The sequence below is a fragment of the Naumovozyma dairenensis genome, chromosome 9 (assembly GCF_000227115.2).
Source record: "Naumovozyma dairenensis CBS 421 chromosome 9, complete genome".
Lineage (NCBI taxonomy): Eukaryota > Fungi > Ascomycota > Saccharomycetes > Saccharomycetales > Saccharomycetaceae > Naumovozyma > Naumovozyma dairenensis.
In genome coordinates this window covers 615004-630574 of record NC_016487.1, presented here as the reverse complement: position 1 = coordinate 630574, position 15571 = coordinate 615004, and the positions used below count along the sequence as shown (strand labels likewise).

Genomic DNA, 15571 nt, shown 5'->3' with positions numbered 1-15571 from the left:
TTTTATTATCATTTATTATTATTACCATTATTTTCACTGAACCTTTAATGATTGGAGCTTAGACTTGATTGAAAGTTAGGTTCGGCATGCGGGGCAACTTGACATCTCGGGTCACTCTCATCACTATCCAAAGGTGCAATCGTTAACCAACCATATTTGGCTTTCTTTTGACAGGATCTAGTAGACGCAGTGAAGTTAGATGGATTAGACGAATAGGATTAGCCTGGATTGTTGAGCCAGGTCGCCTATATCAACAGACGTATTGGGAACAATAGGGGAAGACATCGAGTATAGAGAGAGTCAATGTAAATATTATTCCTTAGTTTCTTTTCTCTAATACATAATGTAAACACTAACAATAAGCGATAGTTGCAATTGCTCATGATAACCATACACTATATACTCAACCCTTCTCGACGCTAAGCGCGCTAGGATTAAGATAAATGGCGGTGATGTACGGATTTAGATAGTCATAATGGCAGACCGTTGGCTTACACCAGACGGACCATTAAGCATGGTCTAACATACCCCCTTAAGCCATGCGGTATTATGGATGACTTCAACACATGGAAACTAGCTTATCACGTAGGTGGTTAAACTGTTTCTGGGGTAAAGCTTTTGTTAATATATCAGCAACTTGGTCCAAGGTGTTAACATATTCAATTTTTACGATGCCGTCGTCAACAGCTTCTCTAATCTTGTGATATCTTAACTTAATATGTTTTGTCCTAGAGTGCAGAATGGGATGTGATGCTAGTTTGATAGCAGGCTCATTATCTATCACCAATAGGTTCTCTGAGAGTGGGTATCCCATATGTTCTAAGAGGTTATATAACCACATTGTTTCTAATACTGCTTCACTTGCAGCTATGCATTCAGCCTCAGTGGAAGATAAGCATATTGTGGATCTAATTCTTCTTGAACACCATGTTATGGCACCACCAGCTAGGAAAGTAGCATAACCACTTGTGGAAAATGGCATGTCCCATGCAGCACCTTGTGAGGCATCTGTGTACACAGTCAGCTGCCTTTTTAATTTTGACCTATATCTGATACCATAATCTCTAGTTGTATATAAGTACCGCATGATCCTAGTAGCAGCATCCATATGTACTTCTCTTGGATCTTTTAAGAATCTTGATAAGAAGGATACCGGAAAGGCAACGTCTGGGCGGCCTGCATTAGCAATGAACAATAATTGGCCAATGATGCTTTGGTATGCTTTAATAGATTGAACCGGTGGAGATGTAATATCGAAGTAATCTTTACCCCCTGACATGGGATTGTAAGTTGGTTTTTTACTTTCATTATCCATGGCATCGGTTGCTTTCGTGATGTAATCAGTCATCTTCAACGTAATGTTCCCATCTTTATCTTGAGAACAATTGGTTCCTAGGAACTTATTAATAGGACCAAGATCTTTCATTGAGTAAATATTGTTCAACGCTTGTTTGGCAAGTTTCATAATACGGGGAGAGGGAGCAGCAATCAACAAATCATCGACATATAATGCAACAAAAACAGGTCCTTCAGACGTGTCCTTATAATATAGACAGTGCTCACCTGGGTGACGATTGAACCCAAGTGAAGTAAGGGAAGTATGAATGTGTTTATTCCAGAGTAGAGGTGCCTGTTTCAAACCATACATTCCACCTTTCAATTTCCAGACCCAGTCAGGATGTTGTAGATCTTCAAAACCAGGAGGTTGTTTAACGTACACTGGTTCATCGATTTCACTATTTAAGAATGCAGTGTCCACATCCATTTGATGTACACGTAATCCTAAACAGGCCGAAATAGCTAGAAAAACACGAACAGAATCATACCGAATGACGGGAGCAAAAGTCTCTTGGTAGTCAATCCCTTCAACTTGTTTGAAACCTTGGGCTACTAAACGTGCCTTATGACGATGGTTGTCTTTTAAGGTAAAAACCCATCTTGTACCTAATGGTATACGGCCAGAAGGTAAGCGGACCAATTCATAGATGTCATGATCCCTGAAAGCTTGAAGTTCCTGTTGGCATGCGGTGAGCCAACTATCAGACTCGGGATGTACAAGAATCTGTTTGAAAGTAGTTGGGACCTTGTCAGCAATAAATGAAAATGCTGTGACCATAGCAGTCAAGGCGTGATGGACCAGAATAACACCAGAAGTGCCAGAAGAAGAGGATGTGCTATTCTGCATCGGTGGAGCAGTTAATACTCTCGTTGTAACGTCATTCCTGTCGGTGTCTCCTGGAATGATCGAGTTAGCTGGAATAGCGGAAGCAGGTGGAAGAATGGCTTTATTACCTCCGACTGGGAAAGGACCTTGCTTCCAATGTTCATTGGGCATGTTTTGACTTGTGAACCTGGCAGCTTGCATATGAAGTTCTTCAGTGGAAACAGATATTGGTTTATTCGTGTCGTTATACAGAATACCAGGTGGGACAATGACACTAGAGAAATCTGTGGAATCAATAGTAGAGAGTTGAGTTGAAAGAAAATTAAATGTTCTTCGTGGATCAGTGGATGGAAGTTGGCGTCTTTTGGTCACCTGAGCCTGAGGCACATCATTTTCTTCCAAGATAATGCTATTTTCTCTCGGAGTTCTATAGGTAGTTTGTACTCGGTGATTCCCAACCTTTTTATGTGGGCGCATGCGACTAATAGTTTGCTCTTTTTGACGAAGTTCAGTGGATAATTTACCGACCTGGTTAGATAACGTCTCAATTTGGTTCTGCATCAGATCATGAGATAGATCAGAGATTGGATCGACTTGGGAAGATGAATGTTGTTCAGAAAGAGCGGTAATTTTATCTGACAAGTCATTAATTGTGGTCTCTAATCTGTCAATGTGGTTTTGGGTCATCGATAATGAACTTTGGACTGCATCGCCAGATGCTGGACTTGTAGATGTTTCTGAAAAGGTAGAATGATGAGAAGGAGGAGAAGATGGTGCATCCATAAAATGATCACCATCTTGATGAATAGAGCCTTCGTCTGGAATTGGTGAGTTGGGTAATGATAAAGAGTGAGGAACGTTGTCGTTAGTACCAGTGGATGGTAATGAGATATTACCAGTAATATCAACAGAGCTAACGTCTGTTGTAGGGATAGATGGTTTGGGAAACTTCATACTTCTGGGAGCAAATATGGAGCTACCAGATTGAGGATAACGTGGTGCTCCTGAAATGGTGGAAGTGGCAAAATCATGGGATAATTCAACTGATTTTGTCTGTTCTAATGGGAAAATGGATTCATCAAATTTAACTTGACTACAGACAAAGACTTTTCTGGATGGAGGGTGGAAAATCCTATAACCTCGGTGATCGGAGTCGTAACCTACCATGACACCACTAATCGAAGTTGGTGCAAACTTACCATCTCTCAATGTCTGAGGTAACGTAGCATAAGCGGCACATCCGAAAGTTTTCAAATGCTTAATACCGAACTTGGAGATTGGCAGATCAGACCACACACAGTGAGGGATCTTGAACTTACGGCTTCGGATGGGTGTTCTGTTTAACAGATATACTGCGGTAGAAACAGCTTCCGCCCATAATGAAGGAGGGACTCGACCACCAAGTAATAAGCAACGAGCTTTTTCTTGTATGGAACGATGTGCCCGTTCAGCTCCCCCATTTTGGAAACTTTGATGTGGTATAGTTAGTTGATGTTGAATACCTTTATTCTTGAAGAATATATTTAATTGGTCATTGCAAAACTCCCCCCCATTATCAGATCTAACTGCAGCAACTTTATAACCGCCTCTGTGTGAGAAGTAGTTTTCTTGTGCAGTAACCCAGTCAATTAGTGCTTGTGCAGCATCTGATTTGTTCTTCAAATGGATGACAGCGTAGTAGCGAGAATAAGCATCTCGAATTGTTAAAAAATAGTTGTGGGCTTGAAATTCATTATATCTAAAATTTCCACAAAGATCGACTTGGATAAGCTGAAGGGGAGAGCTGTATTCTTGAGTCGATAAGATACCTGTAGAGATGAGTCCTTTACTTAAGGAGCAAGTCGGACATAAAGTTAGATTCTGAGTCTTCAACTTAGGTAAGTTGAGAATAGATACGTAACGATTGTAATCCTCAAAACCAGGGTGACCGAGACGGGAATGCCATTTGATAGCTTCATCTTGGTTTGGAATGGAGGAGGGACCCAGAGGGTCAGAAATAAGAGAAAATGCTGCGTGCGGATAAACAGAAGAAGAGATTGAATTAGCTGTATATTTATAGATTTTGGTATTTACTTTAGAATTTGTACCATCAGTGACGACATACAAACCATCACACAAGGAACCACTTAAGACTAAACGGTGGTTTTCGTTGAACACGTCAACTTTCTCATTGGTAAAAACAAACTTATTCTTGGAGGTCTGAGTAGCCTTTCTAATAGAGATTAGATTGACTGGAAGATCAGGAACATACAGAACATCATTCAATGTGATACCATTGAGTTTAACAGTACCGTGTCCTTTAATCCGAACTGAACCACCAGCACCCTTGACGGACCCAGAGACATCAGTATGGAATTCAGAGAAGGCAGAGCGATGAGGGGTCATATGACTGGTACAACCGGTGTCAAAAATCCAGTGATTGGAGGAAAGTGCGGACGAAGAAGTAGCATTGGAATTTGTGGTAGCAGAGTCGGAGATGGCCATCCAAGAGGAGTCATTCATACCATCTGAATAATGAGAGGTATTCATTTGGGTTTTCTTCTTTGCTTTTTGGAAAATATGGGCTTGGGGAAATTTCGACTTGAAAATTTTGCAGTTTTCGAGTGAATGTGGGCCCTTGCAAACTGCACATTCTCTATTCGAGGTTTTGTGCTTGTTTTTTGCATTGTATTTGCCATGAGCAATAAAGACCTGATTGTTCTCAGTACCAGAGTTGGGTGCTTTACGCTCCAATAACTTAGTAACTTGGTCGGTAGAGATGGAGAAATCGTCGCCATAGCGATCTAGGATCTTTTCTTTAATAGATGGTGAGATAGAGACCATCAATGATGCAGCAAGACGATCAAGCATCTTTTTCCGGTATGAGTGGAAAGTGGGATTGTTGAGCAAAGTAGAATAAGAGGTTTCATCCTCGGTAGCATCAGTGAGAATGATGGAGGATAGCTTAACGGCCCAGTCTCTTTTTTCAATTGGAGCCGTATTAATCATATTTGATGTGTTACGAAAAATTTTCGACAAGCATGGAAACGGTTGGACAAGAGAATTTTGCTTTTAGCAACTGTAATAGCTCAATAGCATTTTCGTCATCTGAATTTTCGAAGTAGTGACTAACTTCAATCTGAGCAGTACCAGAACAGGAGTTTCTGATCAACATAATTAATGGCTACATTAAAACAGCTTGCTACAGTAATGCGTTGAGCTGATGAGAGATTGGCAAAAGCTTGAATATTGTCAACGACTCCTCCATTTTGGAGATATTCAAACCAATAAACACTGGTGGTAAGAACTTTGTTGGTTAACTTGTTGAACCACCTTTGATAGTTAGAAGCGTCTGTTAACTTGATTGTAAGGGCATTAGGACCTGAAACCGATGGGCTCATAACCTGTTGAGCCAGGTTGCCTACATCAACAGACGTATTGGGAACAATAGGGGAAGACATCGAGTATAGAGAGAGTCAATGTAAATATTATTCCTTAGTTTCTTCTATCTAATACATAATATATACTATTATACAATACTAACTATAAGTGTTAGTTATAAGTGTTTGTAATGTATAAACACTTTTTATCTTCATCTTTTCTCGAGGCGAGATGCGGCATGAGTAAGATGGACTTGGTGGTGTACGGATTTAGACAGACATAATGGCAGACCGTTGGCTTACACCAGACGGACCATTAAGCATGGTCTAACATTAATATGGTGGAAGTTTATTGAGCATAAGGGGGAGACACTACACTTATCAAACAGAACTGGATTGGGACTTCTGTGTAAAGTTAAATTATGGCTCCCCTTCCTATTTATATATATTTTTCGAGAGATTGTTTCTTCACTTCCCAATTTTAAGGAGGCCGTTATTCTAAGATCTGCCGGTTTTTCTTATTTCCCGTTTCAGTACACACGCAATAAAATATTCCCGCCACAATATATCAATTATTTGATTCTATATTTTCTGGAGGAAATCTTGAAGTGTCACAACTATGTTATGATAGTCAAAATGGAAGAAAAATTTTCCATTCATGTAAGAAATATGTAATTCTTTGAATTATATGTAGATTTGAAAAATAAAATAATGTTTATGTGTTTTTGTTTTTGAGCTCTAAATGTAGAGCCCGAACTTTGTAAGTTGGAACTTTTTATTGACGTACCTACTAGTCTACAAAGTTTGGGAACCAAGAAGGAGCTTAATTCCCTTTGATAACCAGGAAATCATTATTTTTTATTTAGGGAGTTGGGGAAAGGATTGGTCATATGATCTGCCTAAAGTTTTGTCTGTAAAAAAAAAACAGAAAGGAGAATGTAGGAAAGAGTATAACGGAATTACAAATTTTATGTGTTAATGGAGTGTTTCTAGTCTTCTATCTTATTACGCTGTCCAGTTATATATTTCACACAACGTTGTCTAATTGAACAACGTTGATCGGGACTACATATATTTACTCCCAACTATCCCATCCTTAAGTCTAAGAACCTAGATATGGGTTGGAGCAACTAAATTAACGTCACAATACTCTCTCCGAGCATCGTTGAATAGATAGGCTTGGATCCTGGATAAAAAATTTGTTTACCTTTAGATTTTATGTTCTTTTATTTGGCATTCTTTGAACGAAAGGTAATTTTAATAAGGTTAGAAACTAAAAATAAACAATTAATCAACAACTTCATAATGTACGTCAATTAGACGTCACATAAGTTGCAATAGTTTTACAAAGAAGTTTTAAATATATTAACTTCATAAATGGAATTGTTACAGTTGTTGCTTAGCAATGAATAACATTTTGTAGTTGGTAGCGATGTTATTCTGTGATGAACATCGCTATTTCTGATTTTCTATGAAGTAAAGAGACAGTAGTCAACAATTCAAAAGGATATTTACAGTACTCTTGAATAGATCAGTCTTGGTCCTTGAAAAAAAGACAATTATACCTACTTAGCGCCGTAGCTCTAAAAAAGGACATTACATAACACATTTAGTTCGTTACCGAGGTATTAAAAAACAGTTACAAGGTAGTTTAGGTTTGTTTTTTTTTTTTTTTTTTTAGGGTTAAGATACCAAATGACAAACACTGTCCCCCTTATTTACATCCTCTCAAATATGTACGTTATGTTCAAAATGTAGCAGCACTTGGTATACAGACTATGAAAAAACCCGACTCTCGAAATAGGCTCTGGTTGGTTAAATTCGTGTTAATATCTGAACTGACGGATTAATGCTGTTTCTTTGACTTTCATTACTAAGTATACCTGGATTCCTTCTGATCACCAGTTTCTAAGGAGAGATGCCAAGGAAGGTTCTACAAATAATGTCTTACGTACGTACGTAGGAAATAAAGTAAGAAGGAGGAAAAAGGGTGTTTGCCGGAGTTTTATTTTTTAGTGACGTCTTCTCAAGCATTTTAAAGGGAACTTGAGTAGTAGTAATCCTCATCTTTCTTACTTGCACAGACAATGGAAAAGTGTCATCAAGAAGAGTAAGAGGTTAGAATACCTTCGTGAATAACTCTCTCAACTGGGTCAACTGACATATAGCCTACTTCTGTTCCACCTGGGTATGTACGTATGAACTCCGAATACGAAACCACGCAAAAATATCCAAACCGGTCTTCGGGTAACGGAAAACCAGCCTTTCCCGAACTATCGGAAGAGACTGATTCCTCGAGGTCTCGGAGAAGAAGATGAATGGCGTAGTACATAATCGCCCCTCCTCAAAGTGAGGGGTAAGTAGCCATGGTTTGAAACATAACGCGGCACTTTTTTGACACACACCCTCTTTTCCTCTATCGTTGTGGTGTACCCGCAGGATAAGCGAGGAGGGGGGGGGGGCCGTCTTGAAGAAAACCTTGGAGCCGTGGCGGCCGGCTAAGTACGGCAAGAGGGTTCGCCCATATTTTGTTTTGTTTGGATTGCGGCGGGACAGCTCTTATGGGTGTGGCAAGTGGGTGTCAGTAGGAATAGGCGCGGCTTTCTCAGCGTTCAATATACCAACAAACATCGTTTGCGTCTGTTTGACATTTTTTGGTGCGAACACGCCTTTGTATTATTTCAATTGCGCACCAAATTGAGGGAAAGAAGACGGCAAGATATGGCATGGCATGGCACGGTTAGTATATTTCCATCAATTTCCATGGCCTTTTCTGTTAGCGTCACACATCTTGGCGATCTGTCCTTCAAAAGAGATGTGGAACTTTTTTTACAAGGTGAATTCAGACAAGTTTGAGCAGTCGGATTTGTATCTCCTTTGAGCAATAAGGCTGATTTCTTATCCATCCATATCTCTTCTGACACTATCCTTCCTCTATCCCGCAAAAATGATAAAGGTCATTCCCTTTACCCATAGAATTCCGAATCTCATCTACTATTATTCCTTTGTTTACTTTACATACCTTTGCCAATAAAAAAAAACTTGATCGTATCTTTCTTTGTTATCTCCAAGGTCCAAAACCTTACATATATATAAGATTAACAGTCTGCTAATAAATCATTACGCTCTTGCAAAGGTTTTCTTGTATGTATTTATTCTCTTGTGACACTTGTTAATTAAACCAAATAACCAAATCAACTACCTATCACTATACAATCATATAGATTGTTTTAAACCATTCCTTTAATTAGATAAAATTTCAAACTCTATTATACTCTCTATTTACTTACTATAAAAAATATTTATTAATGACAATCAGACAGATTCCTTCAAATAGTACTTCTGATCAGTACGAAGAATACTTCGAACAACTCCCCAAGAAGGAATTCAAACTCCCCATCCAAGAAGAAGAACTAATAAACGATGACTTGGAAAGAAACATAAGTTCTGCAAGTTCCCAAGATGAAAATGATTCATATAACATCGATGGTAAAACTGAAGGTACTCGTCTAAAGAAAGCCCTAAAGGCCCGTCACGTCTCAATGATCGCCATCGGTGGTTCTCTAGGGACAGGTCTGTTAATCGGTACAGGTACATCTCTAGCATTGGCAGGTCCAGTATCCACTTTAATCGCTTACGCATTCGTTGGACTTCTAGTCTTCTTCACTATGGCTTGTTTAGGTGAAATGGCTACATATATCCCATTAGATGGGTTCACTAGTTATGCATCCCGTTATTGTGATCCTGCTTTAGGTTTCGCGGTCGGTTATGCTTATCTTTTCAAATATTTCATCTTACCACCAAATCAATTGACCGCTGCTGCTTTAGTCATTCAATATTGGGTCGATAAGGAAAAAGTTAACCCAGGTGTTTGGGTTACTATCTTTTTAGTCGTTATTGTATCTATTAATGTCTTTGGTGTTAGATTCTTTGGTGAATTCGAATTTTGGTTATCTTCATTTAAAGTTCTTGTTATGCTTGGTTTAATGCTTCTATTATTCATCTTAATGTTAGGTGGTGGACCTGATCATGATAGATTAGGTTTCAGATATTGGAGACATCCAGGTTCATTTAAAGAATATTCTGAGACAATCACTGGTGATACTGGTAGATTTGTTGCATTCGTTTCTGTTTTCGTTTACGCCACTTACGCTTATTTAGGTATTGAATTAACTGGTATTGTTGCCGCTGAAGCTCAAAATCCAAGGAAAAGTATTCCAAAGGCAATCAAATTAACCATGTACCGTATTGTTATCTTCTATTTAATTAGTATTTTCCTATTGGGTATGTGTGTCGCTTATGATGATCCATTATTGATTAAGGCTAAAAATTCAAGTACCTCTGCTGCTGCCTCTCCATTTGTTGTTGCAATCATTAACTCTGGTATTAATGCACTACCCCATATTATTAATGCATGTGTCTTAGTTTTCGTGTTCAGTGCATGTAACTCTGACTTGTATGTCTCATCAAGATCTCTTTACAGTTTGGCTATTGATAACAAAGCTCCCAAGATCTTTGCGAAGACAAACAGATGGGGTATTCCATACTATGCTCTTTCTGTTTCAGTTCTATTTTGTTTATTAGCTTATATGTGTGTTTCTTCTGCATCTGCTAAGATCTTTAACTATTTTGTTAACGTCGTTTCCATCTTTGGTATTTTAAGTTGGATTTCAATCTTAATCACTTACATTTGCTTCGATAGAGCTGTTCGTGCTCAAGGTGTTGACAAATCTACTTTCGCTTATGTTGCACCATTCCAACCATACGGTGCTTGGTTTTCATTATTCTTTTGTTGCTTAATTGCCTTGATCAAGAATTTTACAGTTTTCTTAAACCATCAATTCGATTATAAGAACTTCATTACCGGTTACATTGGTTTACCAGTTTTCTTCTTTTGTTATTTTGGTTATAAATTCACATACAAGACTAAGGTTATTGATCCATTAAAGGTTGATCTTTACACATTCAAAGCAGCCATTGATCAAGAAGAAGAAGATGGTAAGATGGCTGATGCAGAAAAGGCTGAAAGAATTAAACAAAATGGTAAGAACTTTGAATGGTTCTACGATAAATTCTTGGGTAATATCTTCTAAGAAAAAGAGAAAAACCAACCCACTTTTTAACGATAAACGAAACTACATTCCATAATACTAATATTAAAAATCCTGTGCATTTATATCCTTTTTTTTATCCTTATTCATTTATATCCTCTTATACATAATCATCTAACAAAAAATCTAATAAATGAATTAGACGTTCTAATTAACCTGCCTCTTTTTTTCTAGACTATACAATTTGGTGTTTAAAAAGAATAATTCCATTGGCGAACTGCTTATTCTGTAGATTATATTTAAGAGACTTATTTTTTTCCCGCTTGATAGATTCAGATCTTTATGTGTGTGTACATATGGCCGCACCTAGTCAATTTTCAACATACATCATCATGTAAAAACACGATTGTATTAGGTAAAGTATAGATGGAAAATCCAATGAATAAAAGAAGGTTAAAATGAAAAATTATTATTGAATTAAATTAAGTGAATAAATGATAAATAAAGTAATAAGTAAAATTACCCATTATTAGTAATATACAAGGTTATGTTATGAAAAGGGAAATATTATTGCCAGAAAGGGATATCAATTAATTTGTGAAGTATGCAATTAAACAGTTTCTGTAGATTTGGTATTAACAAGTTCAATATCACTGTTATTATTATAGTTATTATTATGAGTTGTGTTAGGAATATTTCCAGAATTTTTCTTATTTCTTAAAGATGGAATAAATTTAGCAAGGAAATCAACCACGGGATCATCTTCTTTGACATTCTTTTCATCCAATTCATTAAGTGCGACAACATCTTCTAATCTATGATTTCTTAGAAATAAAGCAGCACAAAGTAATGGGATACAGAAACAAAGACCAATGATACAAAGGATTTTTTGAACATCTCTGTATGCTTTAACAACAGCCATTCTATCTGGGGTACCCCAAGTATTAGTTATGATAAATGTAAATGGAGATCCATAAGCTTCAGCGGCTAGTGTTTGATTTGCAATAGCTTTGGAAATTCTATCGGGCAAGACGTTAGTCCAAACAGCACCTGAAACGGCGGATCCTAACCCAGATCCAATATTATATGCTGCCAAATAAAGGGCAGTAATGACTGCAAGCTTTTGATGAGATCTAGTAGTAGCTTGGATGGAAGCTTGTGTTGTGTAAGTGAAGAACCCTGCACCGAAACCTAACAAACATAATGAACCAATAATACCTGCATGAGAAGCAGAGTCACCACGGTAACGAATTAATAAACCGAATGCAACGAACCACATACTGATACCAAATATAATGAATGGTTTGGTTCTTCTCACTTTAATCAAAACAAGACCCAACCCTGTACCAGTTAGAACAGAGACGAAAGAATACAAAGATGTAATTCTTGTGGCTGATTTGACAGATTCATGAACAGCTACTACTAAGACAGTATACATATAATCACCTTGCATGTACCAACAGAAATTAATCATTGTAGCAATAATCAAAGCAGAGAATACACCTCTATCTTTCAATAAAGCCCATGGAGTTAGAGGATGTTTAGAAAATTTCATTTCCCATAAAATGTACAATGGTAAACAAACGACCCAACCAATAACTTCTGGAACAATAATATGAGCAGTTTTCCATTCACTATTCATACCCCCAGCCAAAGTGAATGGAACCAACACACATCCAAAGAAACAAACCATCAATAATAATCCAATCATATCCAATTTCCAAAACAAAACGTCAATGAAGAAATATCTTTTCCATTCCTTATCCTTTGGAACCATAACATGTTTAGCCAATTTATCCTTTGAATTCTTATTAGCCAAATATCTCATGTGTAACATACAACAACCCAATGGGATACAAGCCAACGGGAAAATGAAAGCCCACATCCCGATCCCCCATTTCCAATCCCCACCAACTGCGGATGTGACATCACCACTAATCCAAGTATTAATAATGAATGGTAAAGCAGGGACAAACAATGCTAATAATCTCCAATTTAAATTAGAAAAATCAGTAGCGATGACTTCAACGATTAACATAGCTCCTGTGTAGCCGACTTGATAGAAACAACCACCTGCAGTGAATCTAGCGACGTTAGTTGCTTGTGATTCAATAATGGTACCTACTACATAGAATAAGATAGCGATGATGAGCATGGTTAATCTTCCGAAGATGTCGGATGCTCTAGCGAACCAAATTTGTCCAGCTGCGGCAATGACTGTCTTGATACAATTGACAGTGGAAAGGAGAGAATGCTGAGAGTATGATGATGTGGCGTAAGCTTGGTATGTGTAACGGATGTTACCATCTAGACCGTATGCGTAAGCGACTAAGAATAAAGAGAAAAATAGTAAGACACGATAGTATGGTTTCTTGTATTGTTCTGCGTATACTTCAATGTTTTGAACACCAGCATCTTTGATACTGATTTCTGATCCTGAGGAAATGTCCGTGGAATGAACGCTGTAGGTTTCCTTTTGTGCGATTTCCTCTTCTCCTTGGTTGGAGTGAGATGATTCTAATGACATCTTTGTATTATCTTGCACTGTTTATCTTATGATATATAGATATATAAGTTATAGGTTAATTGTACAGAGTATAGCAAGGGAAATCGGGATGAATTGAGATGAGCTTGCGATGAGATGAGCCCTTATATATGATGCTTAATATTGATTCAGGTTTCCATATTTTTATTATTCAATGAAGAACAAAAAAGTTATACGTAAAGGAAAGGAAAGGAAAGGAAGGGTGCAGTTTCCCATTATAGTCTGTACAACATTTTCTTCGTTTTTTTCGTTTCTATAATAATGATACTGATATAAAATAATAAGCGTATAAAAACCTGAAAACATAGAAAAAAAAAAAAAAAAAAATGAAAAAATGAAAAACGTGCGGCTTAAAGAAGATAGACGGCGGTGTGCAAGGTCTTCTCCGACAATGCGTCTATATGTGTTTGCATTTAGCCTATCTTTACCGAATTAGGAATTGCCATGGGACAGACCCAACTAAGAAGAGGGTTCTCTTGCGGGGCTTGATGTGGCTTTTGTCCTTGAAAGGGTTTTGACAAAGCCCCCTCTAAGATAAAGGCGTACGGGGGAGGGGAAACTCAAACTGCACCCGGAATCTTTGGTACGGGTGTTACTCTTAGTTGTGACGTATATTTGTCTATGAAGGAGAAGGAAGTTTTTTTTTCTCCTAGTGAGGGTTAATTAAATTGAACTCTACGTGGGGAAGCCTTCGAGAAATTCCAAAGGAACAAGAACGTTCACTCAATGAGGGGGAAACAATAAGCACGTGTGGTTGGTATTGACAATAAATACATCTTGGAATCAACGAATCAATTTTGAAAGATATTTAGAGGTATAATGATTTTTATACGAGCAAGCTGTTTTTTGCAGTATGTAATTAATTATAGAAGACGTTACATTATGAAAAATGATAGAATTGTAAACAGATAGTAGCTTCTAATATGAATATACGTTTTCTTTTTACGTATGATTACATACGTAGTTTTGCTTTAGCGCGTCATCTAATATGAAATCTGATGTGGTCATCGAGTTTCGGGCTTGCATTTCGTTGCTCCGGTTACGGCACCCGATTTTCCTCAATGGGTAAATATATATGTATCTATCTATCTATATATATTTATATATACAACACCTTCAGCCGTTCCACTCTTCATTCTCCACCCTAAACTAAGGTCTCTAGTGCAAATGTTTCTTTGAAAGGTTTCGTTGGTCTTGTCATGGCTTATCGGGATGTTGCTCTTCGTTTTACTTGGAGAATTGCTTCTAGTAATAAAAGCGACTTTAGTTTCTTAAAAGATATAGTAAAATTGTTTTGATGCGGACTATAACCGAAGTTCATCTCATTCCCCCCTCATTATTATTCACGTAAGTTAATTAATATTTTTAATGGCCATACTGCTATTAATTCCCATTTAGTTGGAAATGCTTGCAAAATGTCTTCTATCAACGCCCATCTTTAATCCCGGAATTACCAACCCGCCCTCCCCATTTCCTCTGTTACATAGCACAGAGATAATTCCTGCTCTTTTGCCATTACTTCTAAAGGCAGCATCCAAGAAACCCTCATAAAAATTGTCCTTTTAAATGCAATTTTTTTTGATTAGAAATAAAATTTTAATGACGCAATAATAATAAAAGGCGTTTCACAACCCATGAGAGTAGAAATGTTTTTGTAATAACGGAAAATTTGTTTCATAAACGGCCTAACTTATTGGTAAGAAGAACATGTTTATGACAATTAATACCCTAGACTCTCTCGCGAGTATACACTAATTTTGAACAAAAAGATATAACAAATTTTCATAAAGTTAAACAAAACAACAACTATCAAATATGAAGAATGATAAAAAGAACTTCACTCCGGTTTTACCCTTTTATTTGGAACATTGTTGTGGTTTTTATTGTATAATTTATCTTAGTAATAAAGAAAGCCAATTTAAAATAATAATTACAACTGAAGGTAATAATTTACATACAAATATATGAAAGCCTCTTAAAAGAAGAACAGACAGTTAAAAACATATAACTTGAATAAGAAAAGTATCTGATGTCCTGGATTTTCTCTAAACATTTCTCTTATACTGTTGAAAAAGGGACATTGTAGAGGAAACCTCATACGGAGTAATAACTCTTATATATATGGAGTGGGATTGGAAAGTGCAGAATAATGAAAAACAAACAACATAAAAAAGAAACACCCCTTTGTTGTTCAAATTTTGCGTCATCCATTTATATCATATTAGTAAAAAAAATACAAAAAAATAATGAAGGATGCGAGGTTCGAACTCGCGCGGACAACCGTCCAACAGATCTTAAGTCTGCCGCCTTAGACCACTCGGCCAACCCTCCAATTGAATTATATTTTTGATGATTTTGTAGTTCAGTGTATTGGGGTTATCATTATTCTGACCTCTCACTAATTTATCCGTTTTAAAAAGGTAAGGTTAGATAGCTTATTTCCTATAATTAA

At 37.1% G+C, this 15571-nt stretch overlaps 3 protein-coding genes and 1 non-coding gene across 4 annotated transcripts; 1 reads left to right on the top strand and 3 right to left on the bottom strand.

Annotated features, from left to right (window-relative positions):
• Nucleotides 1-559: 559 nt before the first annotated feature.
• On the bottom strand, nucleotides 560-5152 carry NDAI0I02670 (uncharacterized protein; the record flags this gene model as incomplete). Its single annotated transcript, XM_003672030.1, has 1 exon — nucleotides 560-5152. The coding sequence occupies one exon, from the start codon at nucleotides 5150-5152 to the stop codon at nucleotides 560-562; it is 4593 nt and encodes a 1530-aa protein (XP_003672078.1).
• Nucleotides 5153-8831: 3679 nt separating this feature from the next.
• Nucleotides 8832-10616, top strand: DIP5 (dicarboxylic amino acid permease; the record flags this gene model as incomplete). Its single annotated transcript, XM_003672029.1, has 1 exon — nucleotides 8832-10616. One exon carries the CDS (start codon nucleotides 8832-8834, stop codon nucleotides 10614-10616), a length of 1785 nt encoding a protein of 594 aa, XP_003672077.1.
• A 568-nt stretch (nucleotides 10617-11184) lies between these two features.
• SIT1 (siderophore transporter) lies at nucleotides 11185-13101 on the bottom strand (the record flags this gene model as incomplete). Its single annotated transcript, XM_003672028.1, has 1 exon — nucleotides 11185-13101. One exon carries the CDS (start codon nucleotides 13099-13101, stop codon nucleotides 11185-11187), a length of 1917 nt encoding a protein of 638 aa, XP_003672076.1.
• A 2265-nt stretch (nucleotides 13102-15366) lies between these two features.
• On the bottom strand, nucleotides 15367-15450 carry NDAI0Itrna8L. Its single transcript has one exon. It is a non-coding gene; the product is annotated as a tRNA-Leu (tRNA).
• Between the last annotated feature and the right edge of the window lie 121 nt (nucleotides 15451-15571).